Source organism: Alligator mississippiensis, chromosome 9, assembly GCF_030867095.1.
Source record: "Alligator mississippiensis isolate rAllMis1 chromosome 9, rAllMis1, whole genome shotgun sequence".
Lineage (NCBI taxonomy): Eukaryota > Metazoa > Chordata > Crocodylia > Alligatoridae > Alligator > Alligator mississippiensis.
The window spans coordinates 10,062,225-10,089,924 of record NC_081832.1 but is presented as its reverse complement, the minus strand read 5'-3'; the positions used below and the strand labels follow the sequence as shown (position 1 = coordinate 10,089,924).

General features: G+C 43.1%; 1 protein-coding gene across 1 annotated transcript in view; it reads right to left on the bottom strand.

The window, feature by feature from the left end:
• The window catches only part of LOC102563473 (formin-H), a 57,269-nt gene that overhangs the window by 13,091 nt on the left and 16,478 nt on the right, over window positions 1-27,700 (bottom strand). The window contains exons 3-9 of the mRNA XM_019484510.2: window positions 25,548-25,634; window positions 22,974-23,147; window positions 20,214-20,362; window positions 12,333-12,509; window positions 10,675-11,074; window positions 9,566-9,728; window positions 4,529-4,640 (exon numbers count right to left, since the gene is read on the bottom strand). Coding sequence (XP_019340055.2) covers window positions 4,529-4,640; window positions 9,566-9,728; window positions 10,675-11,074; window positions 12,333-12,509; window positions 20,214-20,362; window positions 22,974-23,147; window positions 25,548-25,634 — 1,262 coding nt within the window. The remainder of the gene's footprint in view (window positions 1-4,528; window positions 4,641-9,565; window positions 9,729-10,674; window positions 11,075-12,332; window positions 12,510-20,213; window positions 20,363-22,973; window positions 23,148-25,547; window positions 25,635-27,700) is intronic.

The following is a 27,700-nucleotide window of genomic DNA, read 5'->3' as shown; positions in this document are numbered from 1 at the left end:
TGAGAAACTTAAAAGACTCTATGGTCACATATATATCCGGAGAGTCTGGATATCAGAGAACTCGTTCGTGTAGCCTGGAAAATGACCACCAAGAGATTAATAACATGTTTTCATCCAAAGCTTTTAATCTATTTACAAAGATGGGTTCATGCTATTATCTCCATTTTACAAATAATAAAGCTGAGGTACAGTGAGACTAAGGGCACCATTTTCAAAGGCATCTATTAATCTTGAGTATCTCCATTGTGGGCCCAGTTTGAAGCCATGACCTTACTTTCATAGTTGCCAAGAACTTATAGAAAGCTTTGAAATCAGCACCTATGAAAATTAGACTTTGGCTATCTCAAGATTGAGCACTCAAAATTAGTATAGACATAAGTGACCTGCCCAAGGTAAAACAACGTTGATAACAAAACGGGGGACTGAGTTCAAGTTTTCAGGTTCCTAAATGAGTGGCTTATGATACTCACGTGATATTCAATGATACCCCATGGCACTGAAACAAGGGTGACTTACCCTGAGAGATGCAAAAAAGTCATTAAGCTGTATGAGTTAAGGCTGAGCATGAAACATTAAAATACTAGTATCACCAGAGATTAAAAACCAAGACTATCTCAGACCAAGCATATCCTTCAAGTTTAATAAGTTTAGCCACATCTACATCCAAAAAATAAATACATTCACAGTACCAAACTACTTGGGTGATATCTTAAGTCTTTTGTTGTTCCTGACAACAGTCTGAATTAATAGCCTCTCTCATAGAGGAAAAAATAATACCCATGTTTTACCTAGCATGTGTGGGAAGAAATGTTAAGAATCCTAAACTAGCATCAAATATATTTTCTTTTTTCTCTGCAAACAGCTCATTCAAGTTGGAGCCAGTGTGATTAAACATTCATGGAGATTGGTATACTTTTTATTAGATACATGTCGCTTGCTTGAAAGGTAATAAAACAGCGCAAAATATAACTCAAAGCTAATTTTACTAAAAAGGGAAAGCAGATTCTTTAGCAGTTTGAATTCAAGACAAACAGAGAAAAAGAAAAAAAAATCACAGTTGTCAAACTATTTAGCATGATATTTCAGTTGAATAACTGCTGGGTTTCGATTACAAAACAAATATTAGGGCTAGTCATAAAATATCTTCCTCTCAAAGATTTTGAATTTTCATTATGAAAATTTAAAATGTTCAGCCACAACTGGAGTATTTTCAGGTTTTAGTGAAAAAGAATATGTTTTGTGATAAATAGATATAGATATCTATATATATAAAATTTAGTTTCTATATAAGAAATATAAAAGTATATATGTATATAATGTATATAATTTTTATATTTTTACATATAAAATAAAACACACTGCAAATATTTTTATTTAGTCAAAAACCAAGTATTTTGTCAAATCTTTTTTGCCCATGCCCGATACACATCCGCATATCTAAAAATTTCCAAGTTTAAAATGTCAAACAATGGAAGCTGTAAGTAAGAAAGTAAAGATTTAACTTTTCAGGGGTAAAGTCACAAAGCTCTTCCAATTGAATACATATATAATTTAGGGAGGGGACAAAACCCTGATGTTTTGCTAGTGACTTCCAGAATTCTGGATGAAGAATTCACGGAGATAAATCAGAAACTGTCTCTGGATCAAAAAGAAGACCTATATTTTTCAGATAATATTCACCTGGCTTTACTAGTGCAATTAAAATAAATAATATGCCACTTGACATTTTCTTGCATTTGGATTTCGCATTGAGGCTTACACACTGTAACAGGTTTTCTTTCCACAGCAGAGAATTCTTCAGAGAAAAATTTCTGAGTCATTGCTAGCTAGGGTCCTGTGATACACACCATATTTCCCAAATATTCAGAGCCATGTTTTCAAAAGAGTGCATTTCCCATTTAGGCACCTAAAATGAAGTGGGCAGATTTTCAAAAGTGCTCACTGTCCTGCAGCTCCCATTGTTCATGATCCATTGTTCTGAAAAGAAACTGCTGAGTGCTGAACACTTTCAAAAATCTGCCCACTTAATTTAGGTGTCTGAATGGGAGATGTAGGATGCGGAGCTGTGAGGGAAATCTGGCCCTTGAATTTTGAAATGCATGTTATCTAGTTCAATAACATTTTCAACACTATTTCATATGGGGGAAAATAAGCACTCAAATGCTTTCTTTTCCTCAAGAATTTTGTAAGCATATTCCTAGGCTCTGACAATACATAAGCACGGAACAGAATCCCTGACCTCGTATAGCATCCAACACCTCGCTCGGCTGTGGCTCTTAGAATAATTCTCTTCACTCTCACCACCACAAAAGCAAGATTTTGAAAGCTAAAAAAGTTCCTATTGCACTTCATTATTATTAGTATTACTACTTAATGAGATAAAGCCCAGCTGGCATAAATAATGGACCTTAAGGTGTTGCACCAATTTAAGCCAGCAGAAGATATTGGTGTAATTCTGCAGTGGGCTTGACTTCTGAGTATCTGCAGAGAAGCAGGTGTCTGCACACATTCAGCATCATTTTAGGGTGAAGGTATTGTTTAATAGCCAAGGATATAAAAGATGGTTTAATGTCAGTCACTTCTGCCAAGAAATACTCCTTCAGTTCCTTCTTATTGATTCCAGGAGGAGTGAATATCTTTCCAAGAGGAAGGTTAACAGTAGATAACACCTGCAACCAGGTTTGAAGTTTCCCCGAGTACTTTTTCAGACTATGCAAGTCAGTAACATTGGTTCAATCTTGCCAGCTTATCATTTGTACTCTTAGGCCCCTAGCTGGTGTTAAATAAATGACATGATTAAGATCAGGGACAAACTTCCCAAACTTTGTGGTTCCTACCATGCCAGACATGAGTGGCAGGAGGTGCAATGTATGGGATGAGGCATAATATTTCTCCAATCTCCTTTGTACCACTATGGAGCTGTCCCAGCCCAATTATGAGGATCAGAAATGGGGTGGCTCTGTTGTAGACCCAGGACTGACCCCAGCCACAAGCTGGTTCAAGACTTGGGGGCCAGGGCTGACAATCAAGATGAGTCATGGGGCTGGTTTGAGACCCAGTGCTCTCAACCCTGGCACAAGAACTACCCAGCTGCACACTAAAGGACCTGGGGCACCAGGACCCTGGCATCAGAAAGCTTCTCTCTCCCATTCCATCTCTGCAACCAGCTTTTTGTCAGCATTGGGAGGAGTGCTACACATTCAATATATGGTGATATATAAGACAGCCACAAAGATGTTCCACATATTTGAACATGTAGTACTATTACTATTTATGGCATGATTAACATCTTAATCTCACCTTAAATATAATATGTGCTGGGGACCTTATAGATCACCAATTGCATAGTGAGAAAATGCCACAACAGGCAGAAAGTATTTCATTAGAACAAATATGTGGCCAGTGAATACCATACTCACTATAATGAACAATGGATGAATAATACCTTCTATTCTTTTTGAATAAGGCCTTTAAAACCAAATTGTGCAATTAGTATCCTTCCATTAACTTCAACGGTGCAAACAATGGGCTCATAGACTGCATAAGAAAGTCATTGGAAGTTTGCACCAGAATATAAAACACCTTGGAAAAGGTGCCAATGATAAGGGAGAATTGTTGATTGTCTAACTCCATTCATACTGTAGGCCAGCTTTCATTCAAGCTTCACCTGCACAATGTTCTTATTCCACCCATGCAACACTTTTACGCACCCAGTTCTGAACATCATTCCATAAATGTTATCACTAGTGTTTAATGCAGACAAGTATCCTATGGGATGTTAGGATCTGGACTACAAAGGCCAGATTTAAACCCATTCTCTAACCCTGAAGAGTAGAGTTAAAATGCTTCAGTGCTTACCTCCAACTACATTTTTCTCATGCCCCCCCTTATATAAGCTGCCCATCATTAGTTAACATAAATGCATATTAAGTTTAAGACAGAATGAGCTGAGTGCTAATATTAGACACACATTGGTGTGTATGTTTTATGAAAAAGATTTTCAAAAAGTTGGTAGCCCCACACCATGCTTGCAGGCTACTTAAAATGACACAATTTAATATCTACATGCTACAGACCTATACCTTGCTTGTGCTCCCTCTAAATATAAGTGACATTTTAAGACATTAAATATTCTGTGTTAATACTTAGTAGCAATAGAGATTGTTGGATTTAAGATTCAGGTGTCCACAAACCCTCTTTTAAGTGCTCCCACCACCATTTTGAAGCACAGGGACACTGATACATGAGACACTAAGGCTGGCTGGAGCACGGCGGTTACCATGCTCCAGCAGACTTGATTAATTGAGTCTTCTCCAATGCACTGTAATTACAACACATCAGAGCACATCTACAGGGGATAGCAGAGAGTGAAGTTTCTATGTGCAACCTAATTTTCAATGTAAGAACCATGATGCTTCAGGCGCTTCCATAAACACTTTATCTGAATTTTATTTAATTTGCAGAAAATGATGCTATTTCCAAAGTTAATATATATCAAACAAACAATTAAATTTAAAAAAAAGATTACCTTCTTAGCGCTGCAATCTGCTCATCTGTAAGTCCACCATTCTCTTCATGTAGGATGTATAGTTTTTCTTTCAGCTGGCTTGGTTTTATATGGAAACTTTTAAGAAAAATGTCTATGGAAAAATTATTCTTCAATTACTCACAGAGAAATACACAAGGGAAAGGGAAACACCAGAACATTTCATATTTACTTCCTAGATAAAATTAGTTTCCACTTAATGGACACTAAAAGCTCAAGTGAAACCCAGCCTTTTGTTCTCTAAGTACAAATAGTTGTAACACATCAAAAATATATTTTGTTTTGTTAAAATGAACTTAATGCATGAGACAGAACATCAAGATACTGTTATCTAAAGACAGTCAAAAGCTTACTATTCAATATTCTTGTTGAACTCAGACTAGTAGTTTGGAATAAAAGTGGCATGTACTTACATATTTATCTTTAATTTCTTACAATGCTTTGAAGATCAAAGATACTAAACTTTGGTTGGTTGGTTGGTATTTTTTTGAGCTTGCAACAAGTGCTGGATGACATTCCCAGAAACTAAAGTTTATGTGTAAGGGCAAGATGGAATGCAAGCAATATAACTTTCCCTACACTATGCTATATAATGCTCCTGGAAGGACTGCCCCTAATGTGCAAAGATTTCTTGAAATTCAATTTAGGATGACACTACTTGCTATACTTTCAGCAATATGAAGAAAAATTACATGCACAGATGAACCTCATATGAAACTACAAAAGAAGAACACAAATTATCAATTTGCTTCCCAGCACAGGTCAAGTTCTATCATTTTGAGCTAGTTGCCTCCAAAATAACTACCAGATTGGGCAGTCACAACTGCCACAGAGCCAAGGGGGGAAAAAAGATATAGAAATAGAAGGAAAAGGGAGGAAGATGAAGGAGATTTCTAAATGTTGAAATGAACAGAAATGATCCCAGAATCTAAACAGAGGAAAAATAATCCCTATTTCATTTATGAGAAAACTGAAGTTGACAAGGTGAACTGACATAGGATCAAAAGAAAGTAAGGATGGAAGGGATCTCAAAAGGTCATCTAATCCAGTCCCTTGCTCAAGGAAGGATTATCCCTGAATAAACCAACCCAGCCGAGTGTCTGTCCAACCCCTACCATTTCTCTAGGCAGCTTGTTCCAGTCCTTGACTCATAGGCAGAAAGTTCCTCCTAACCTCTGACCTAAATTTCCTCTGGCACAGTTTGAGGCCATTGTTCCTTGTCCTGTCCCCTGTGGCCATAGAGAAAAGCCCATCTCCATCTTCTTTTTAATTACCTTTCAGGTACTTGAAGACTGTTATCAAATCCCCTTTCAGCCTTCTCTTTTCCAGACTAAATAACCCTAGATCTTTCAGTCTTTCTTTATAAGTCATACTTCCCAGACCTCTAATAATTTTTGTTGCTCTCCACTGGACTCTTTCTAATTTGTTCACATCCTTTTTGAAGTGTGGGGCCCAAAAAGTGGCCATAGTACTCCAGGTGAGGAGTGCTGAATACAGCAGAAGAATCACTTCCTTTGATTTGCAAATGACATTCCTGTTAATACAACCAAGTATCCTGTTGGCCTTTTTCCAACAAGAGCACCTTGTTGGCTCATATTCAGCTTACAGTCTACTATAACCACCAGGTCCCACAGTACTGCAGCCTAGCCAGGCATTCCCCAGTCTGTATTTGTGCATGCAATTATTCTGTCCCAAGAGCGGGACTTTGCATTTATGTCTGTTGAACCTCCTCTGATTAGTTGCAGACCATTTTTTTCCAGTCTATCCAGGTCATTCTGGATCCTAGCTCTCCAGAGTGTCTGCAGCTCTACCAAATTTTGCATCTTACACAAATTTTACTAAGCACCTAATCCCATTATCCAAAAAATTAGGCTAGGGACAGACATTACACATAAACCGGTTGAAGTGATCAGAAACTGGTTTAAACCTGTAACAGAACAAGACATTTAGTGCACATAAACAAGTTTGAAAATGGCTGAAACTGGTCTGAGATGAACCTGGTTGAATGTAGTATCAGACTTAACTGATGTGGGTCAAACCAGTTTATGTAATGTCTGTCCCAGACCCCTTCCTGGTTTAAGTGAAATCAGAGTCCCCCAGCATCCCAACATGCTCTCTGGGATAGGCTCTCTGCTCCAGAAAACTGAGCTGGTCCCTCCTCTCTGCTCCATGCTGGAGCTCCAGCAGAGACTTGCAGGCACAGTAGCATCTACCTGGCTTTCCCGTGCCCCTCCATCCCCACTGCTCACTGCTCAAACAGGGATCCCCCTCCCTCTCTCTCACAGCACAGACTGTAGCCTGCATGTGGTATCCAACCTAATGCTGAGAGGGGTCTGTGTAAGGTAGACTGGACAAAGGCAGACAGAACAGAGTCCACTTAGAGCAGAGCATCCTGCCGATGCCTGGCCATGCCCTGCTCTGCTCAACACTGTGGAAGAAAAGGGAGAGCCACTGCAGGCAAGTGCCTGATTTCCTCATCCGCAGGGGATGTCTATACACTTACAAACCAGTTTAGCCTAGCCAGGTTAGACTAACCTGCAAAGATTGAATGAATTCAGGCTCAGGCTTCTGTCCCTAGCCTTAATGATAATATTAAACAATACCAGACTCAGGACAGGAACCTGGGAATCCCTCTTGATACCTCCTCCAAATAGACAGGGATGACTACTCATTAAGCACGATGATCCAACCACTTATAGATCTACCTTACAGTATAATTCCTTACAGTATCGCTATGCATTTCCTCAGCTTGTGATAATGATGATAATGCCGTGGGAAACCGTATTGTGCAAGACATACCAAAGGCCATGTCGCAGAGTCTGTTTCTCTGACTCCTAAGCCAATCACTTACCTTTTAGATCACACATTCTTTCACTACCACAGATTTTCATTGGCTCCCAGACATTTCTTTGGCTGTCTTAAAATTACTTCTCCTGTCACTATATTACTGAGACATGTAGGCAGGGTAATGTGTTTCTTCTGCAAGAAAAGTGAAGTAGCTAACGGTTTTATTTTATTAATTTTTGGTTATACTGGCCTTGCTTTGGGTTTGATTTTAGTTATTTTTCTTCCAAGTCATTCCTATCTTCCATCTTTACCTTTTTTGTTGTTGTTGAAAACTACTTATTTTTTTAATTCAGCTTTTTTTAACTTACTGAATAACTAGATTATTTAAGAGCCATGGTTTCTAGCACATATAGGATCAATCAAACTTCCCTTTTAGTATCAATTTAACTTTCAATCTATGTAAAGTCCCTTATAAAACATATTTGCTATAACACAGTCCTTAAGAAAAGGACATTGGATCAATGAAAATAGTTACAACAAAAAGCAAGTGCAAGAGGAAAATGGCTCTCTCTGCACACTAGAAGTGGGTGATTTCCTAAGAGAAACTGGAATAATTTAGAAGATTAAAAAAACTGTTAGATGCTGTTAGATGATGTATTTTATTCATAACAGCACTTTCCGATCACTCATTTAAATACTTCCAACTATTAGTCAGTAGATGCCATAATTCCAACAGGTTATTTCAATCCACATGTCCCAATTAAAACTTTATGAGCCTTTCACAATGTACTCTTTCTTATCAATATTCATAAAGGTGAAATCATTACATCTTCAAAAATGCAATTGCCCCAGATCCTTTATGCAGGTAACATTTCTTTAAACAGTGCTAGGTTGTATAATTTTTTTTGGCAAACCATCTCAGCTTATTAGAAAATCAAAATAGTCTTTGAAGAACAATTACTCTTGATACTCTTATACTATCACTCCTCGTTAGACTAATTGAAAGAGTTTCTCATCATTTTATGAGTTAGGTCAAGATTATCCACTGAACTGTTTCATTAGATCTGTGAACTGATTCCATGTTAATCCTCCTGCAGAACCAATAAATGGTACCCCAGATGCAAAGCAGACAGCACCAGCTGATGACCAGTCATTCAGGGTAATAATTCACATCAGTAGGTTTAACATATCTGTGCCTACATAGAAAAAAGGTGACAGCGCCGCAGAAGCTGGCAGAGATTTATCAATAACCCAATGGCCATTAAATTATATCAGCCCAGCTCTCCCTGTGAAGATATTTTAAACTCAGCATTAGAAGGAAACAGTATGTATCATGCACTGGCACTTTGGGACAGTACAAGTACATTGTAGCTATGTTTGGAGACTGGCATGTGAGTAATATTGGCCATAGGTTGTAATCTTCCCTTTTCAAAACACTATGAACACTATAAATTGTCTTATTAAATTGTTCTATTTAAAGTCAATGAGAGCCTTGGACTCTAAGTCTGACCCCATATGTCCCTCTTGTAAGATAGTAAGGGACTCTACTAGTTGACATATAACTGCTGATTGCACAAAAGAGGGTGAAAATCTGCCATAAATAAATATACCATCACCTTTTGCAGACAGCTAGATTCTGGAAGTAAATGCTAAGCAACAGCAAACAAGTTCATTCTTGGGACTTTTAAAGCTAATTTCTGAGCCACAGAAAATGCTTCTTAAAGCAGAACAGCATATCAGCAAGCATGACACTAGACTGTGGAAAGCAAAGATGAAAAAGGGGTTATCCACTCAACCCCTTTCTCAGTGTACAGTTGTCCTTTGCAGCTTGTGTTCACCCATTTTGTCTAGTTTATTTTCAAGCATCTACAACATTGGGCTTAAAGCCACTTTTCTGGGGAAACTATTTCACACCCTAGTGGATCAAACAGTCAGGAAGATTTTCCTGATATTCAGCCCACATTCCTCCTTTTTTCATTTTACCCCATTTCTTCTAACTATACCTCAGAAAGGTAAGAAGTTCTTTGAATTGTTATTTATTCAGCCCAAATATAGAGAAACTTGACCTTGAGGTCCACTTTTACAAATGAACCAGAAGAATATTAAATTTGCTATATAGACACTTCCAAACAAAATGTTCTTATTTAGCAATGAGATTGTTTGAATACATGCACAGAGTTGTCATCTCTTGTTTTCAGAATACGAATACGCAGCTGTTGTTATTACACTTACTGAAGTTGTGCGCAATTTTTTTATTTAACATAATGCCCCGATTCACTGAAGGTTCGTTGCCTGATGATATCAGCACATCCTGCATCTGAAACTGGTCATAGAGTCGAGACACATCTAATTTTCTCTTGTGGTGATCACATGATTCCCAGATCGATCTCTGAATCTAAAAAAAAAAAAATATGTGTGTGTGTGTGTGTGTATATATAGATATGCTTAGTTTTTCTCAAATAGAGGGAAAAAACTAGCAAGGTAAAAGAGTTTTCTTACATTAGTTCATTGTCAGAGACTGCCTTAGTACTACATCTACGGGAGCGAAGAGTATAGCGCTGCTGTTTTCAACCTCTAGCAGCCTAATGTTAAAGTGTTCTTCTCCTGTTATGAAACTAGATTCCCACTATGACTCTCCACTCCATTTCTGAAATAGGTAGCTTAACAGGTCTTTTTCTTGGTCTTTAATTTCTGTATAAAACTTTTATATCCTGGATGTGCCCAAAAAGCAAACTATTACAGCAGAATTTCCTCTGGAGTACTTTGGGAGCTACAGCAAAAAATGTCTCTGCTATATTTAGGGAAACAAGGGCAGCCACCATTTGTGACAGTGGGAAGAAAAATCGTGTTCTCTGTCGGGTGTGACAGAGACAGCAGAGCAGGTGGACCGCAAGATGCTATTAGGTTCCTGGCGTGCACCGTGACCCCTACTTATTCCCTCAAATCCTCTCCTATAACAATTCTCAGGTTTACCCCTGTTCAAGTATGTTTATTGCCAGACATGCCACCAAACTTGGCATCCAACAACTTGTGCATACGACTGCACAACAAATACACGTGAATATTTGCTACAAATCTGCTTGCAAACTGGGTGCCTTGAACTGGGTGGGAGCAGATGGACAATCAGGCCCTTTTCTCATAACTATAAGGTTCAAAAAGGCCTCAAGTGCCACCTAGTCCAACCCCTTCCATAGCTTGAGGAGTCACTGTTCCTTTTGTGCCTACTCACTTCATTTTCATGTTCTACTCTGGTAACTATGCTTGCAATGTAGTTGCCTAGCTACACCCCATTACACGTTTTAAGTCTGTCCCTCCTGACCCAACTAGTAGTTGTTCCTCACCTTGCCCTGAGGAACAACATCCCAATGAAAAGCTTTTGTTCTTTTCAGTGCTGGGGAGCGGCTGAAGGGCGGAGGGAAGGCAGGTGGGGGTGGGATCCCTGCCTTCACTGTGGGAGGTTGACTAGATGATGATGATGTTGAGGGAGTTGATTGAGGAGCTGAAGTTTTATTCTCCACAGCTTGCACAGAACCCACAGTGAGACTGAGGGCTTCTGCCTGCTCATTCAGAAACACAAGTTCCTGATATTCATCTTCTGAGCCACCTTTGTCAAAGCCCTTCTCAGCTCGTGAACAATTCTTCCACAACTGGCAATACTTTCCAATGAGTGATACCCATTCATTCTGGAGTTTGCTAACATCCTCTGCCATGCTATTCTGGACAGTGAATGGTATTCGAAACCTAAAATTTAAGAACATATATAAACACAAGGTAGTGTAAATGAGAGGTTCCCAACCACTGGGCCACAGCCCAGCACCAGGCCGTGAAGGGTTGGCTGCTGGGTCGTGGCTGTCGAGCTCCCTGCCCACCCTCGGCTGCAGGCTCCTGCCTCCCTGCCCCATCTTGGACTCCCATCTGTCAAGTAGCTTCCATCGCAGGCAGTTACGTGTGGGGTTAAACCTGGGTGGTGAGGCAGCCAGCTCCATGTGCCCCATCCCGCTCCCACCGCTATGGCCGCACCCAGCGAGGCACTGCCCATGCAGTAGGTACTGCGGCCTGCGCCAAGCCAGACAGGACCCCCCCAGGCCTACCCATGGCTGGGATTGGGTGGATGTGGGCTGGAAAAAATCTGGAGTGGAGGACGGGGAGGCTGCTCTGCTGCTTGCTCCTAGGGAAGGCAGCAGAGCCCCTTCTTCCTGGGCAGCCCCAGCTGGGTGTCCCCAGGCCACCTCCTGTGCAGCCTCGTCCCCTACAGGATCCTCCGGTGCCCACGGCTGTGCCTGCAACCCAATCCAATCCTTGCAACCCCACCCCACATAAAAATTAAATGGAGATATGCTAATTAAATTTAAATATGCAAATTAAAGTGTTTCTATACCTGGTCCACCAAAATTCTTTGAGTGAGTTTGCCAGTCCGCAGTATAAAAAAGGTTGGGAACCACTGGTGTAAATAACTTGCCAACTAATGTAACAACTATCTCTTTGTTAAGAAGAATGATGTTGGACAGTTTTGTCAAAGGAAACTAGCTCTGCTGCATCTGACCTTTTCAGACAGTTAATTGTTTAGGTGTCTAAACAGTTGAAGCTTTGCCATATATTGACTCTGAGCTGCAATTTTATCATGGTTCCTCCTTTCCTCCTGAGGGAAGTGAATGGTCCCTGAAGTATTACCTTCATGTTCAGTGCACGAGCTAGTCAGAAACTCCTCGTAATGTCTAACTTAGCCGGTGAATGATTCATCTTTCCAAGCCCCTGAAGTGACGATTGCCAGTGTTTCCTAGCAGTATTTAAATGTAGGCATTGGATTTATTTCACAAAACTCTGAAAGTTGTTTATATGGTTCATGTATCCAATCGTTTCACGCCAGTTCTGGTGTAATCTAAATGGTTTAAAATCTCCTGGGTTTTCTGCTTCTCCTGGGACAACTAGACACATCAGTGTTTGACCTTAACTTTAATTGCTCTGCTTTCAGAAATTATTATTTGTTACCTATACTTACAAATAATTGTGTTCTTTGGTCTGGACTGTAAAGGTACTGCATTCATTCTCTTTATAGACGCTGACATTGCCACCTGACAAATGAATCGTTTTTGCTACAGTGGCCACATTCTTGTCTTCTCCACTGTGGCCAATGCAGTATAAACTCAATTCTCCTTCACGTAGCCGTACCAGGTATCTAAAGGACAAGGAACGGAGAGATAAGTGCATTCTTCACCTCCTAGTTATTAGGAGTAGTCTTTTGCCTTCAGCAGCCAAAGAAATTCTCACTTACTAATGAGTCTTCACACCCCTTTGATACCTTTTGTCCAGGGACCACCAAATACCTTACCAGCTTTCAAGAATTAAGTTTAACATTGAAGTAGTAGGGACAGCTTTCATTTCCATCTGGTGCATAAGCAAACTGAGGCACAGAAAGGGACTGCCATGCCTCCTGTTACAGCGAGACACTAACAGAACCAGAATTCAGTCCCAGGTGATCCGCCCGAGTAGCTAAGAATTGTATTCATCCACCTGCCTGTGTTACTCCCACCACTCCCCATGTTTTCCCCATTACTATTTTAACTTCCTTATTTTTCCTGTCTACCTGGTATATTTTATGTCTTAAATTGGAAGCTCTTTGTGGCAGGGACTGTCAGTTACTGCGTGTGAACAAAGTACCTGACACAATGAGGCTCCACGCTTGACATATAGACTTTACTGCAATAGGAGATTCAAATTCCCCTGCTCTAAATTTAGATTGCATACCTCACTTCCCCTTTCTCAAGCTTGGAACCATCTCCTCATTGGTGTAGAGAAGAGAAACTACAGGAGTGAATGAAGGCAAGTAGTTATTACGCAGGAGGAGGACAGACAGGTCATTAAAACTAAAAGCAGTATATCTTGTGGAAAGGGAATCAGGTGACATGAATTGTAAATCAGAACTCAGCTGAACACACCTGTATTGTGGCTCTGTGGAAGTGTCTTCGCCCTTCCGTGTCTCCTACCCTTTCTCTTACCATTGCAAGCTTCTTTAGGCAATGGTTTAAACCCTCTCTCCTACCTACACAGGACCCCTGCCTGGAATGGGCGGAGCGGCCTCTGCCAGGCTTTATAGATTCATAGATGTAGGGTCGGAAGGGACTTTGCAAACCATCTAGCCCAACCCCCTGCCCTGGGCAGGAGAGAAAACTGGGCTCAAATGACCCCAGCTAGGTAATAATCAAGCCTCCTCTTAAAGACCCCCAGGGTACGAGCCAGCACCATTTCCCTTGGAAGTTGGTTCCAGATCCTAGCTGCCCTGACTGTGAAGTAGTGCCTTCTAATGTCTAGTCTGAACCTACTCTCTAACAACTTATGGCCGTTATTCATAGATTCATAGATGTTAGATGTTAGGGTCGGAAGGGACCTCAATAGATCATCAAGTCCGACCCCCTGCATAAGCAGGAAAGAGTGCTGGGTCTAAATGACCCCGGCTAGATACTCATCTAACATCCTCTTGAAGACCCCCAGGGTAGGGGAGAGCACCACCTCCCTTGGGAGCCCGTTCCAGACCTTGGCCACTCGAACTGTGAAGAAGTTCTTCCTAATGTCCAGTCTAAATCTGCTCTCTGCTAGCTTGTGGCCATTATTTCTTGTAACCCCCGGGGGCGCCTTGGTGAATAAATCCTCACCAATTCCCTTCTGTGCCCCCGTGATGAACTTATAGGCAGCCACAAGGTCGCCTCTCAACCTTCTCTTGCGGAGGCTGAAAAGGTCCAGTTTCTCTAGTCTCTCCTCGTAGGGCTTGGTCTGCAGGCCCTTGACCATACGAGTTGCCCTTCGCTGTACCCTCTCCAGGTTATCCGCATCCTTCTTGAAGTGTGGCGCCCAGAATTGCACGCAGTACTCCAACTGCGGTCTGACCAATGCCCTATAGAGGGGAAGTATCACCTCCCTGGACCTATTTGTCATGCATCTGCTGATGCACGATAAAGTGCCATTGGCTTTTCTGATGGCTTCGTCACACTGCCGGCTCATGTTCAACTTGGAGTCCACTAGGACTCCAAGATCCCTTTCCACCTCTGTGCCACCCAGCAGGTCATTCCCTAGGCTGTAGGTGTGCTGGACATTTTTCCTCCCTAGGTGCAGCACTTTGCATTTCTCCTTGTTGAACTGCATCCTGTTGTTTTCTGCCCACTTGTCCAGCCTATCCAGGTCTGCCTGCAGCTGTTCCCTGCCCTCCGGCGTGTCCACTTCTCCCCATAGCTTTGTGTCATCTGCAAACTTGGACAGAGTACATTTCACTCCCACGTCCAAGTTGCTGATGAAGACATTAAAGAGTATCGGTCCAAGGACCGAACCCTGCGGGACCCCACTGCCCACACCCTTCCAGGTCGAGACCGACCCATCTACCACGACTCTTTGGGTGCGACCCTCTAGCCAATTCACCACCCACCGGACTGTGCAGTCATCCACATCACAGCCTCTTAATTTGTTCACCAGTAAGGGGTGGGATACCGTATCGAAGGCCTTCCTGAAGTCCAGGTATACGACATCCACCCCTCCTCCTGTGTCCAGGCGTTTCGTAACCTGGTCATAGAAAGAGACTAGGTTGGTCAGGCACGATCTGCCTGCCACAAACCCATGCTGGTTTCCCCTCAGCATAATTTGTCCTGCCGGGCTCTCACAAATGTGAGCCTTGATAATTTTTTCAAATACTTTACCAAGGATGGAGGTGAGACTGACCGGCCTATAGTTGCCCGGGTCCTCCTTCCTCCCCTTTTTGAAAATGGGGACCACGTTAGCCCTTTTCCAGTCCTCCGGGACTTGGCCTGTGCGCCACGAGCATTCGAATATTCCCGCCAGTGGCTCTGCAATGATGTCGGCCAGTGCCTTCAGCACCCTCGGATGGAGCCCATCCGGGCCTGCCGACTTAAAGGCATCCAGTTCTTCCAAGTGACTCTGCACCACCTCAGGATCTACGCATGGAAGTCTGGCGCCTTGCTGCTGCCTCTCTACAACCCCAGTGAGAGACTTGTCGTGCCCCTCACTTAGGAACACTGAGGCAAAGAACTCGTTGAGGAGTTCAGCCTTGTCCCCCCTATCTGTCACCAATTGCTTCTGCCCATTTAGCAGCGGTCCTATTCCTCCCTGGGCCTTCCTTTTACTCCCTATGTATCTAAAAAACAATTTCTTGTTGTCCTTTACTTGGGTTGCCATCCTCAGCTCCATGGTAGCTTTGGCCCGCCTAACTGCCTCCCTACAAGCACGAGCAGAGGAGGTATATTCATCTTTAGTGATCTCACCCTGTTTCCACTTTTTATGTGCTCCCCTTTTGGCCCTTAGGCTGCCCTGGATTTCTCTGGTCAGCCATGGAAGCCTCCTGGCCCCTTTCCCTCTTTTGCCTCGCTCGGAGATCATCTTGCTTTGTGCCCAAAGGATCGTTTCCTTTAGGCACAGCCACCCTTCTTGGGCACCCATCCCATCAAAACTCCTACTCTGCAGTGCTTCCTTGACTAATCGCCTGAGTGCAATGAGATCAGCTTTCCTAAAGTCTAGCACTTTCACCCTACTAGTTACCTTACCCACTCGCCGTCTTATGTTGAATTCTATCATAAGGTGATCACTGTCTCCCAGATAGCTACCGATCTGGAGGTCCCCTATCATGTCATCTCCCGTTGCCAATACCAGATCCAGTATGGCATTCCCCCTAGTGGGACCATACACCTCCTGTGTCAGGTGGAGGTCCTGTACACAAGTTAGAAACCTGCATGAGCGATGGGACCTTGCTGTCTGCGTCTCCCAGCAGATGAACCTACTCTCTAACAACTTATGGCCGTTATTCCTTGTTACTCTGGGAGGCGCTCAGGGAAACAAGGTCTCCCTCATTCCCTGCTGGTCCCCCCTAGTAAGTTTATAGATGGCCACCAGGTCCCCTCTCAGCCTTCTCTTATGAAGGCTGAACAGGTTAAGGTCCCGTATCCTCTCCTCATAGGGTCTGCCCTGCTGTCCCCGGATCATGCAAGTGACCCTTCTTTGGACCCTCTCAATGCTGTCCACATCCCTCCTGAGGTGCAGCACCCAGAACTGGATGCAGTACACCAACTGTGGCCTGACCAGTGTCGCATAGAGGAGGAGGATCACCTCCTTGGCCCTGCTTGTGATGCATCTATGGATGTACGACAAGGTGCGGTTAGCCCTACTGACCGTGTCCACGCATTGGTGGCCCATGTTCGTTTTGGAATCAATAATGACTCCAAGATCTCTTTCTGACACTGTGCTTTCAAGAAGGGAGTTCCCCAGCCTATAGGTATGCTGCTGGTTCTTACTGCCCAAGTGCAGCACCTTGCACTTGTCAGTATTGAATCCCATCCTATTCTCATTCGCCCACCCCTGCAACCTGTCCAGGTCCAGCTGTATCCTGTCCCTCCTTTCTAGCATGCCCACCTCACCGCAAATCTTGGTGTCGTCTGTGAATTTAAACAGGCTGCTTTTCACCCCCTCTTCCAAGTCTCTAAGAAAGAAATTGAACAGTGCAGGCCCAAGGAGCTTTCTCCTGCTCCCTGATCAAGCATGGTGGGGGAGAGGCTTAAACCCCCATCCCTCCTCTCCGTTTTAGTGTGCCAGCCTGGGCCAGGGTCTGGCCACTCCCCCCACTCAAGTGGAGAGCAGAGAAAAGCCTATCAGGGGTTTCTCCGCCCCTGCCAGGCAGACCCCAGCTGAGGTCCAGAGCCAGGTTCCCCACCTTCCTTCTCAGCCAGCTGGAGCAGCAATAGGGCTCTGCCTAGGGAGCATAGGGGCAAGGCCAACCCTGTTCCACTGGAGCAGACAACACAACCCAGGGCTGGCAAAGCATCCTGGGATGCTGGGGGACTGAGAGTTAACTTGAATTGGAAATGGATCTAGGACAGAAGTTCCATAAACTAATTTGACCCAAATCAGTTCAGTCTGATACAACATCCAACCAGGTATATCTTAAACCAGTTTGGGCCATGTTGAAAGCAGTTTAAGTGCACTGAAGTTCTGTTGTGTTACAGATTTGAACTAGTTTCTGATCACTTAAACCTGTTTATGTGTAACTTCTGTCCCTGGCCCTCACACCTGATTGGGTCTTCAAGAATATTGCTACTCTGTACAAAATGAGGGTCCTATACTTAGTAACAATCTTGTGGGTTCGCTATGCATGTACATGTATCAGGGTTGTCGCAGAGCACTGAGGTGCCCTGCTCCTAAAGGGCGGAAACTGCTGGGGAAAAGAGCCCTAGCAGGGAATAGGAGTCCACCTGTGGGTTGCCAGGGCAACTGAAAGAAGCAAATGACCCACACCTGCCAGCGGTCAGCTGCCTGTAGGAGATAGGGCCTGGCTCCTATAAAGCCCAGGGCTGAGGCCAGGCTGGCAGTTCCCTGCCAGCAGCCAGAGAGGCAGGAGCTCCTGGAGCAATGATGGAAGGGGAAGGGGAAGGGGAAGGGGAAGGGGAAGGGGAAGGGGAAGGGGAAGGGGAAGGGGAAGGGGAAGCCTGACTACAGGTACCGCTCTAGCAGAGTAAAGGGTGGCAGTGCTAAGAGGTCCAAGCAATGTTGTTATAGCCAGGTGGCTTACATTTAGGTTATAGCCAAGAGGCTCAAGTTTCTGTTTGGTTTTGATATTACACCAGTGGTTTGGGTGAGGCTATTAGGGGTTGGAGGAGGCCTCATAGGGACCCACAGTGGTGTGGGGCCCTAGCACCAGTGAGGGTGCAGTATTCTCAGGGGGAACCCCCAGTGGCATGGTGACCCCAGCGCCAGTGAGGGCGCAGTATTCTCAAAGGGGCCTCACAGCAGAGTGTGAGGACCCTGGCGCCCAGGAGGGCGCAGCTTACGAGGTGCTTAGACCCCAACCCCAGAGAGGGGGCATTTGAGAAGCCCCAGTGCAGGCATAGCAAGCCCTAGAGAGGGGCACTTTTGAGAAGCCCTAGTATGGGCACATAAAGCCCCAGAGAAGGGGACAGCTTACTGGACAGCCCCAAGAGGGGGCTGTTATACTGAGAAGCCCCAGTGCGGGCGTGACGAGCCCCAGAGAAGGGGGCAGCACTTAGAGAAGGCTCCAGAGAAGGGGGCAGCACTTAGAGAAGGCCCCGAGTGGGCTCGGAGAGCCCCAGGAGCGGGCAGCACAACAGAGAAGGCCCAAGAGACGGGCGTGAATATAGACAGAGAGACAGACCAACGTCAATTCCATCCGCGAGGCTTGGGGCGTGGTATCTGGGGTGGTTGGAGCCACGCATAGCCCATAAGGCTAGGGCGCCCTGAAGCACACATTTACAGGACAAGACCCACGAGGGGTCCGAATAAACATAGAGACGTGTCCGAGAGGGCGTAAGGCAGCCTCCCAACCAATTTAGACCGTAAAAGACGTGGTGGGCGAGAAATGGATGGTGCCCCTTGGGCCAACTTGACATGGAGAGGGGGGCCTTAAGGAGATCACGGCCCTCCTGCAGGACCCCGCCATGACAAGGGTGTTTTGTCTTTATAGCTAGCTGTGCTTTCCTTTCTCTTCAGGGTTATTGATCTTTATCCCATCCTCCCCCCACTTCAACACTTCAGTTTCATCAGAGCTTTTTTTTCCTCTCCTCTGTCTTCAAGGTGTGGCTGGTTGATTAAAATGTTATATGAGGAATTTAAACAAGCTTAGCTGCTCTGGAAGAATTAAACATAAAATATAAATTACCTTTATGCCCACATGCACAGTCAAAGTGATAAGAATTGTTTAATGGAGCTGGCAATTATATTGATCTCTCCTTCCTTTAAACTGGGAACTTATGGCTTAATCGGATCTCAGGGTGTCTCTGCCATTATTTACTTTGCCAAAAAAAGAGGATTAATATCAAGTGGAAAGCAACCAGGACTTTGCTTTGCAAGATAAATAAAAATCAATTTTTGTTTGTTAGCAAACGTGTTAAATGCAGAAAGATAACAAATCCAGAGACACTCCCAAGGATACCATTTACAAAACATAGAATAGTAGCCTTTTAAAAACAATTACAATAATTTCCTGTGGTTTGTGTGCTCTTTTGAGCTAACTACCATGTGCAGCTATTTATAATGTTAAATATTTTCATTAGCTTTTGCTATGTGGGGTTTTTTCCTCTCCTGATCATTTGACAATATGAGCAATGCACAGCTCCACAACACACCAGGCAGATAAGAGAACTGGTGACAAACTAAAAAAACCCTCTACTGCTAGGTCCCTAGTTCAAAAACAACTTGGGGAACAACCACCATTATCACATGCAACAAGCTGTTTATTAGCTTGTAGGAAATAATGTGGTCATGCCAATCTAGGTCCTAGAGTGTAATTATTCCTAATTCTAAAGTAATAGACCAATTCAGATCCTGGCCGGTCATCTGAGCAGCATCTTAGAATGAGAGAGAATAATTAAGGGCTGCAGCACAGCCATTTTTTTCCCTCTTTGAGAAAACAGTGCTCTCTAACAGAACTTATGACGTGCCCTTGCCTTCTCCAGCAACTCTGACAGCAGTCTTATCTCATTGCATTAGTGGTTGAAAAATAAGGTGATTGAGAAGGTAGAGAGAAGAAAAATGGTATAGGATGAAGGAGGAGGAAACTCTCCAGTCTCGCCCATTAAAAATCACTTTGGCTCTAACTATTATTATTATTAATTTCTATTGTAGGAGTACCCAGGAGTTCTAGCCATGTGCCAGGGCCCCATTATATCAGGGGTTATTCTGATGCTGATAACAAAACTTATTTTATCTGCTCTCCCATTAAGGATAAACTGATCCCCTCAAATTGAATGCAAATGTGAACCAAAACATTATTTGATCTACAAGTTAAAACTTTGCTTTAAGTAAATATCAGAACCCACAAAAAGTCCACAACTGAGAGAGACAAGGTACTACTATGAAGAAAAATGCTATGCCGTACGTCACCCATTTCACAGATGCCAAACCGTCTTCCTGCAAATCCAGAAGTCCTTCATGTATCACATCAAATACCGTGGGTCTGCCAAAGTAGGACTCTGCAGGTCTCCCACATGAACCGCTCTGAACAATTTTGCCCATAAGGTGCAATATCTGTAAAGTAAGTGACCGTAGATCATGTGTTTTTTATACATCAGGTCAGTTCCAAAAAAGGCCAGGTGGCTGAGAGGGTGTTTCTACTCGCCCATATATAAAATGAGACAACATCATACACAAGATAAATCAACTGCTGAAAATAAGTATGGATATCACTCAATTGAGATTTGCTTTTATGCCTGTATCCCTGAACCAAGGGTGTCAAACTCATCCAGCTCCATGGGCCAGATGAGCATCCTGCTGCCGTGCCCCACTGGACCAGCCTTAGGTACTGAGTCTGGCATACACAAATGGTCCACAGGACAGATCATAAGGCTCCACGGGCCAGATCTGGCCCATGGGCTATATGTTTGACACCTCCCATCCTAAACATGTAGACATAAGCACAGGATAATCTCTTCCTAAAAGGCATATTATAAAACATAGATTTTTTTTGTACATTAGCTATGAAAACTATTGTAGAAAGTAATAGTCAGGCTTTCTGTAAATCTTCTAGAACTCCATTTACAAACCAGGTAAAATGCCATTAGCTTTGGCTTCATTCCAAACACCACGCTTCTCGCCTATTCAGCTGAATGCAATCAAATACACCTGAATAGAAATATGAGAAAACTAAGGGCTTATGTATCCTTGAAAGTAAATGCAGATTGGAGCAAAGTATGAAGTTAAAGTGCAGTAGCTGTTATTAGGAATATACGTAGGTGCTCTTATTCTAGAACAAGGGTGCTTTTCCCATCTAGCTTAATTCACTGTGAAATAAACAGCAACAAGACCCTCTACTACTCCTAGTGAGGGTCCTGTTAGTGGCCAATTTAGGGTCACAGCAAAAAAAGAGATTGGGAACCACTGCGCTAAGGGCTTAAGTCAAAATCTTTTATCCAAAAACCTCTCAAAACTTCAAGAGAGTTTGAAATGAAACATCTATGAATCTATGAAGCATTGGAACAGGTGACCTAGACAGGTGGTAGAATCTCCATCTTTGGAGGTTTCCAAGGCCTGACTTGACAAAACCCTGGCTGGAATGATCTAGTTGAGGATGGTCCTGTTTTGAGCAAGGGGTTGGACTAGATGACCTCCCAAGGTCTCTTCCAACCTTAATTTTCTATGATTCTATGATTTCTATGATTCTGTCTTAAAACGTTGAAAACTGATGTACTTAGTTTACTTTGTTACTTAATTTTAGTTTTAAATCAAGTAAAAGATTTCAGTAAAAGGGACATCTCCCTGAAAGAACACAATGCGACTTCTTTGTAACCAAAATAGCTGCTCCTGTAGAAGGCTGGCTCCTTCACAGATTAAAAGATGCAACAAACAGCAAACACATGTTTGATACGAGTTACAACAACCCCACAAAGTCAAAGGAGACTGAAGAGGTGTGATTAGAAACACAGGTGGAATTAAGGGGAATGGTTTATTCACTAATTTATTCATGGAAATCTGGGAATCTCACCAGAGTTGAAGCATTTCTCTTTTAAATGAGCCTCCTTAGATATCTGTGTAACAGTAAAGTATGTGCTTTTGGCTGTTGCATATAGTTTTTCATCATAGCGGTACAGCTGAGAGTGGTGCATGTCCAGGCTGCTGCCATAGGCCTAGCTGGATTTTGCTGCCCAGTTCAGGCCCAGCGTGATAGGCCTGAGCCGCCTCTTCTCCCTTTTGCAGTTTATGTCCCAACCGAGCAATGTGGCCAGGCACTAGCTGTAGTTCAGGCCCAAGTCAAAATAGGCCTGATCTTTCCTTCAAGTTTTTTCACAGTTTTCTGCCCAGCAGAGCTGGGATTGGGACTAGGGATTTTGGGGTGCAGCATGTTGATGAAAGCCGCAGTTAACCCCTCAAAACCACCATGCGGAAAGGTGGGGGTCGGCACTCTACCACTTCTCCAGGAGCAACAGAGTGCCTTGCAATGCAGAAGGACCCACACTCTTAAGCAGCTCCCTCCAGTGCAGCAAACCAAAGGAGCAGCTCAGAGGACTCTGGTGGGAACCCCTGCTCCAGCCCATTGCTGAAGGGCAGATATAGGGATGAAGGCCCCTGGAACTACCCGCTGGGGAGCCCCAAGTCCCAGACTTCCTGGATATGGAAAGTACCACCTATAGACTTTGCTTTATAGTTAATGGCATTTTAAAAATTATATTAACCATTTTCTTTAGAGTTTTTTTTTGTTTTAGTCTGTTATAAATTTGGGTTTTTGTGTTTACACTGCTTGTGAGCAGAGGTTTTTGTTCATATGGGATGCCCCAGCAAATTTAGTGCTCCCAGATTCTTGGGTGGGGCCTTGAACCACTGGTATAATTAATGGGGTACCCCGAAATGTGAACCCAGCCCTCCTTGCTGCCAACTGGTGCCCAGGGGAAGGGTTACATCTGTATAGCTAAACTGAAGCAAAATTCTGCCTTTCACTTGCACTGCCACGCGCTAAGCAGTCAAGGTTTAAACCACGGCACAAGTTTACAGTAATATTTGGGATATGTGGTAATATATGTCTACTTCTCTACTTGCAGAACATAGGAGTATAACAAATTCCCAGGTTGCAGAGGGATTTTTGGCACTACCTTAATACTGAATAGATGATAATAAATATTAATGGTTATAACATATAACAACTTACTTTTCTTTTATCTTCAAAAGACACTGTTTCCAGTATATAATCCGGACGCCCATGAAATGCAATGTTGAAGTGTTTCCCCTCACCATCTTCATATGATTTCACTTGTGAAAATGGGAATTTTTTCTTGAGTGTTCCTTTCTCAATGTTAAAAATGGTATTTGTGTTAAAATCAATCTGGAAGAGAGAGATTTTCATCACTTGATACCATCTTTTCCCTTTGGAGGAGTAGACACTCCTTCCCACTATTAACATGCAAGACCATTTGGTTCTTGGATAAAGAAACAATTGAGAAAATGTATCTATTTTGCTGATGATTAGAATCAAGAAGAACAGCATTTCCACCATCTAGCCACTGCGTTGTATTTATTTTAGTTACCAAACAAATATATATTCATTGTATCTGCTATTTCCTTATCTCTTTTTGATAAATATGCATCAATTTATCATTTTGAAGCATTATTTCCTTTGAAATTTTCCACATGCCATCTACATGCTGTCACCAGAGCAAGAACTTTCTTTACTAGCAGCAGGTGTACAGGCTAATGGCATGACCATGTTACTAAAGCTTTAATTACTGGTTAGATCAACCATGTTCTAATATTAAAATAAGGAGAGGCTGGTAACTTCCATGCCAATAATTTCTGTTAGAAAAAATATTCTAAAATTATATTATTTTGAAAGAAATTATCAATTTCTGCTTGAGAAACATATTGTTTGCTATTTTAGATACAAATGCAAGGTATGTGGGGGTGGAGTTGGTAAGCAATTGCTTCAGTTAAGAATGTGATATTTTTAAAACAAATATAGATATTCTGGCAAAGACCCATACTTCCAAGAATTTAAAGGTACTTATACTAGTATCAGCTTATTCTCATTCCTTTAAAGGAGAAATTCATCCCATTCTCTATGCCACAGGTGAATCCCTTCTGAGCACATAGTACTTTGTGGCACGATGATGTGGGAACAGCATTTGACTGCTCAGGACTTGGTGAATTTGAACTAGAGAAGAGACATGGCCAAATGAGTCTCAGGCCCAAACCTTCCCTGGTTTTAATTTTGGCTTTCATTGTACAAAACAAAAAGAAATAACCAAGGAAGTTTTGTTACACCAGACGCATCTACACATGCAGCATCTACACAAGCAAATAAGCGCAACTAAATGTAATGCGCATTAATCAAATTTTGCCAGGTGTTTACCCATGCAGGGACATGGGACTAAAGTTAGTGCACTTAGCACTGAAGTTAGTTCCAAGTCCCTTCAGCCCTATCATGTGTCCCTGTGGCCACAGCAGCAATTGGCAGCCATGTTGAAGCCAGAGCCACCTGCCAGCACCTGGCAGCCACCTTGGAAACTCTGATCCCTGGTCAGCCCCTTCCCTGCCCAGAAGCTGCATGCCCAGTGCCAGCTCCCTCCTTTCCCACTCCACCTCCCTGAACCAGGGCTGCTCCAGCCCCTGCCCCTGCTAGCAATGCCTAGCACCCTGCTACTCCTGCCCAGCCTCTGCCAGCAATGACCAGCGCCCCACACTCTTGCTCGCCATGGTGCTGGTCCTACTGGTCCCAGCAGGCACCCCCCTCCAAGGACCCAGGAGAACTATGCATCTGCCAGCAGAGGCCAAGGCCCTGCCTGACCTCCTCCTCTTTGGAGAGGTATTTCTCTCTTCGACTGTAATAAGCCACTAAGTCTGAGTGGAATCACGGCAGGATGATTTGAGAACAGCCAGTCCGTTCTCTGCTTCAAATTAAACCTTTAGACAAAATGTGCCAGATTCTCAGCTGATGTTAATTGAACAAACTGCATGAGAATCAATGGATCTATGTCAGTTTAAACCAGAATGACCTAGAAAGTGAACAATAATTAGGAAAAAAACCCAACAATGTTCTTGGAAGAAATGTAAAAGAGTGGCATGATATGTTATTATAGTACACGGTTCATAAATCCTCAAAGACTTTGAGAGCAAAAAATCTAATTTATAATTTGAAAATAATTACATATTTTAGAAATCGAGTTCCTAACTCTTTACCTCATGCTTTGCAAGTCATAAATTTGAAATGATTTTTAACAAAGCATAAGGGATTTAGGAGCTACTAGTTCTACTGACCTTAAATGGCATTTTGAAAACCTCTCCCTTACTTTACAAACTGGCAATTATAAGATGATGACTTTTTCAGAATTTCCTTTGACAATACATCATTATAGTTATGGTGTATGAATCTTAGCTAGCACTTAAAAACTAAGAACAGTTCCCTAACAGTATCTACTGAAATCAAATATTTTTGTCATGAATCACATGTGTTTAGAGATGAGATAGGCTTCTCATATCTTCAAGTTCATTCTACATAGTTGTAAGGTTATAATTCCTCAATAGAGGGTATCTAAAATTTTAATCCTGTAGTCCTTTTTGTCTAAAAGACAGAGAAATAAAATATAATACCAACTCTCTCCAGTGAATTTTAATTCAGACAGTATATTGGACTGCAGAATGCGTTACAGCCCCCCCCCCATGCTTTTACTGTACATTCAGTATTTTTGTATAACCCTGCAAAGGCAAGAGTTTATATTCAAAAAGTTACCTGCAGAATTCGTTTCTGCCACCTGTATCTTCTATATTTGTAGATACTAAAGTTGAACTGCAGACCAGGCACCGAATCCTGCAAATCCTGGAAAACATAACTGATATCAGCCAAATCCTTTCATTCTCTTCCTTACATTCATTCCTGTTCATGTGAAAGTTAGTTTGATACATAGGTGAAGTCCCTTGACAAAGAGTGTTCAAGGAATAATTGAGGATTTGCACAGTACCCCAATGGCCCCATGTTCAGAAGCACTAAAATCTACAAATCTTATTGAAAGCAAAAAGGCAGAGCATGGTTGCATCTTAGATTCAGACAGGCATGAGCTTTCATAGGAAACAACCTACTTCCTCACCTTGCTACAAATAGACTGACAGATAAAAGGGACGTATACAAGGGAAAGTAACAGCAGTGATTCGATCAAAGGAGATGAGCATGGCAGTTAACACCTTGGGGATACTGGAGTTAACAGCTGGTCTGGAAATGGGTTAATAATCCACAGTTCCTGTTAAAACCACAGTTAATACCCTCCAGCCTGTGAATGATTTGTTATTCCCCAATCTTGTGTTCAAACTGGCTTTTAAGGGTGCAATCAGAAGTGACAATTTTCGCCTGATCTGGCCACAGAAAGCAGTTTATAGCTGTGACCTAACACAAGTGCACCACTGCAAACAGCTTAAAAAATGGCTGACTAGGTGAAAACTTGGCCATTCATTGTATGTGGTATCAGATCAAGGTGTTACAAAGTGTAGTATCTTTTGTAACTTGTGTCTACAGAGCTCCCAGCCTGTCACTGTTTTCAGAATGGGAGGGGGGAAAGGGAGCAGAGGGAGTTCAGTCTGGGGGATTTTCAGCCCCCCAGAGAGTGGGATGGATGTATTGCAGCCCCCCACCCCCGAGGTGGGCAGGGGCTCCATTTCACCCCCCCTACCCTTCAGCACCAGCTGGGGAGCCCCAAGAACTAGCTCCCTGTGCTGCCTTTCCCCCTCCCATTCTGAAAATAGCAAGCACTGGCCATTGCTATGGGAACCTGGCTGCAGGCTCCCAGCCCACAGCTAGATTCCCCTCCCTCCTGGAACCAACAGGGAACTTCTGTTTGGTCCGGGGTAACGCTGTAACTCAGAGCACTGCAGGAATCGTTCTGAATTATAGCTGGGAGCTGCACTTCTGTCTGAGCCCTAAAGGTTTTTTTATTTAAGGACAGCTACTCTGAGGTCAGTGATGGAACATCTAGAAAGGTTAAAATATTCTGCCATGGGCTTTTCTGTGCTTCTGGAATTGATGTTGAATAGGTGCCTATTTATTCTTTTACATAGGGATTGCTGGCCAACATAGGCAGCAGAAGGGCACTGTAAGCAGGTGATGGCATATATGATGTTGGTCGAGAAACATGCGAATGGACCTTGGATGTTATAATTCATGCATCCTCACGCTGTAGCAAGGGAATTTTAGGTTGATATTAGGTGACAACTTTCTTACTAAGAGGGTGATGAAGCATTGGAACAAGTTACCTAGAGAGGTGGTGGCGCAATCTCCATCCTTGGAGGTTTTTAAGGCCTGACTTGACAAAAGCCCTGGCTGGAATGATCTAGTTGGGGATGGTCCTGCTTTGAGCAGGGGCTTGGACTAGATGACTTCCTGAGGTCCCTTCCATCCCTTTTCCATGATTTTATGTTGTTGGGCCAATGATGATATGGCCAGTGATGTGGGGGCCTAGCTAGCAACTTGGTGTGTTGGAGCATGGCCTGGAAACTTGATGAGAACTGGAGTTAAGTAGTCTATTGCTAGAGACATCATTTGACATTGGGGGGCTGTCTGTAAGCCATTGGGGGGCTGTCTCCCTGGAGACAGCTGTCATTCTTCCAGAAAGTTTTGGAGGTCAGTATTGAGGTGTCTAAGGTCTTCAGACTGTAAGTGATTACCAGAGGCATTTTGTTGTCCGTGTCCCTTTCCCCTCTATATAAAGCCCGTCTTTCTGTCAATCCATTCACTACATCTGACAAGGTAGGTTTCTGTCTACAAAACTCATGCCCCTCTGAACCACATAGTTTCTTAGGTGCCAGCTGTCCTACCTTCTGCCTAACTTCAGACTAACATGGCTAACCACCTCTCTGTAAATCCTATTGGAATAACAGGAGCTGACAATAATGTTA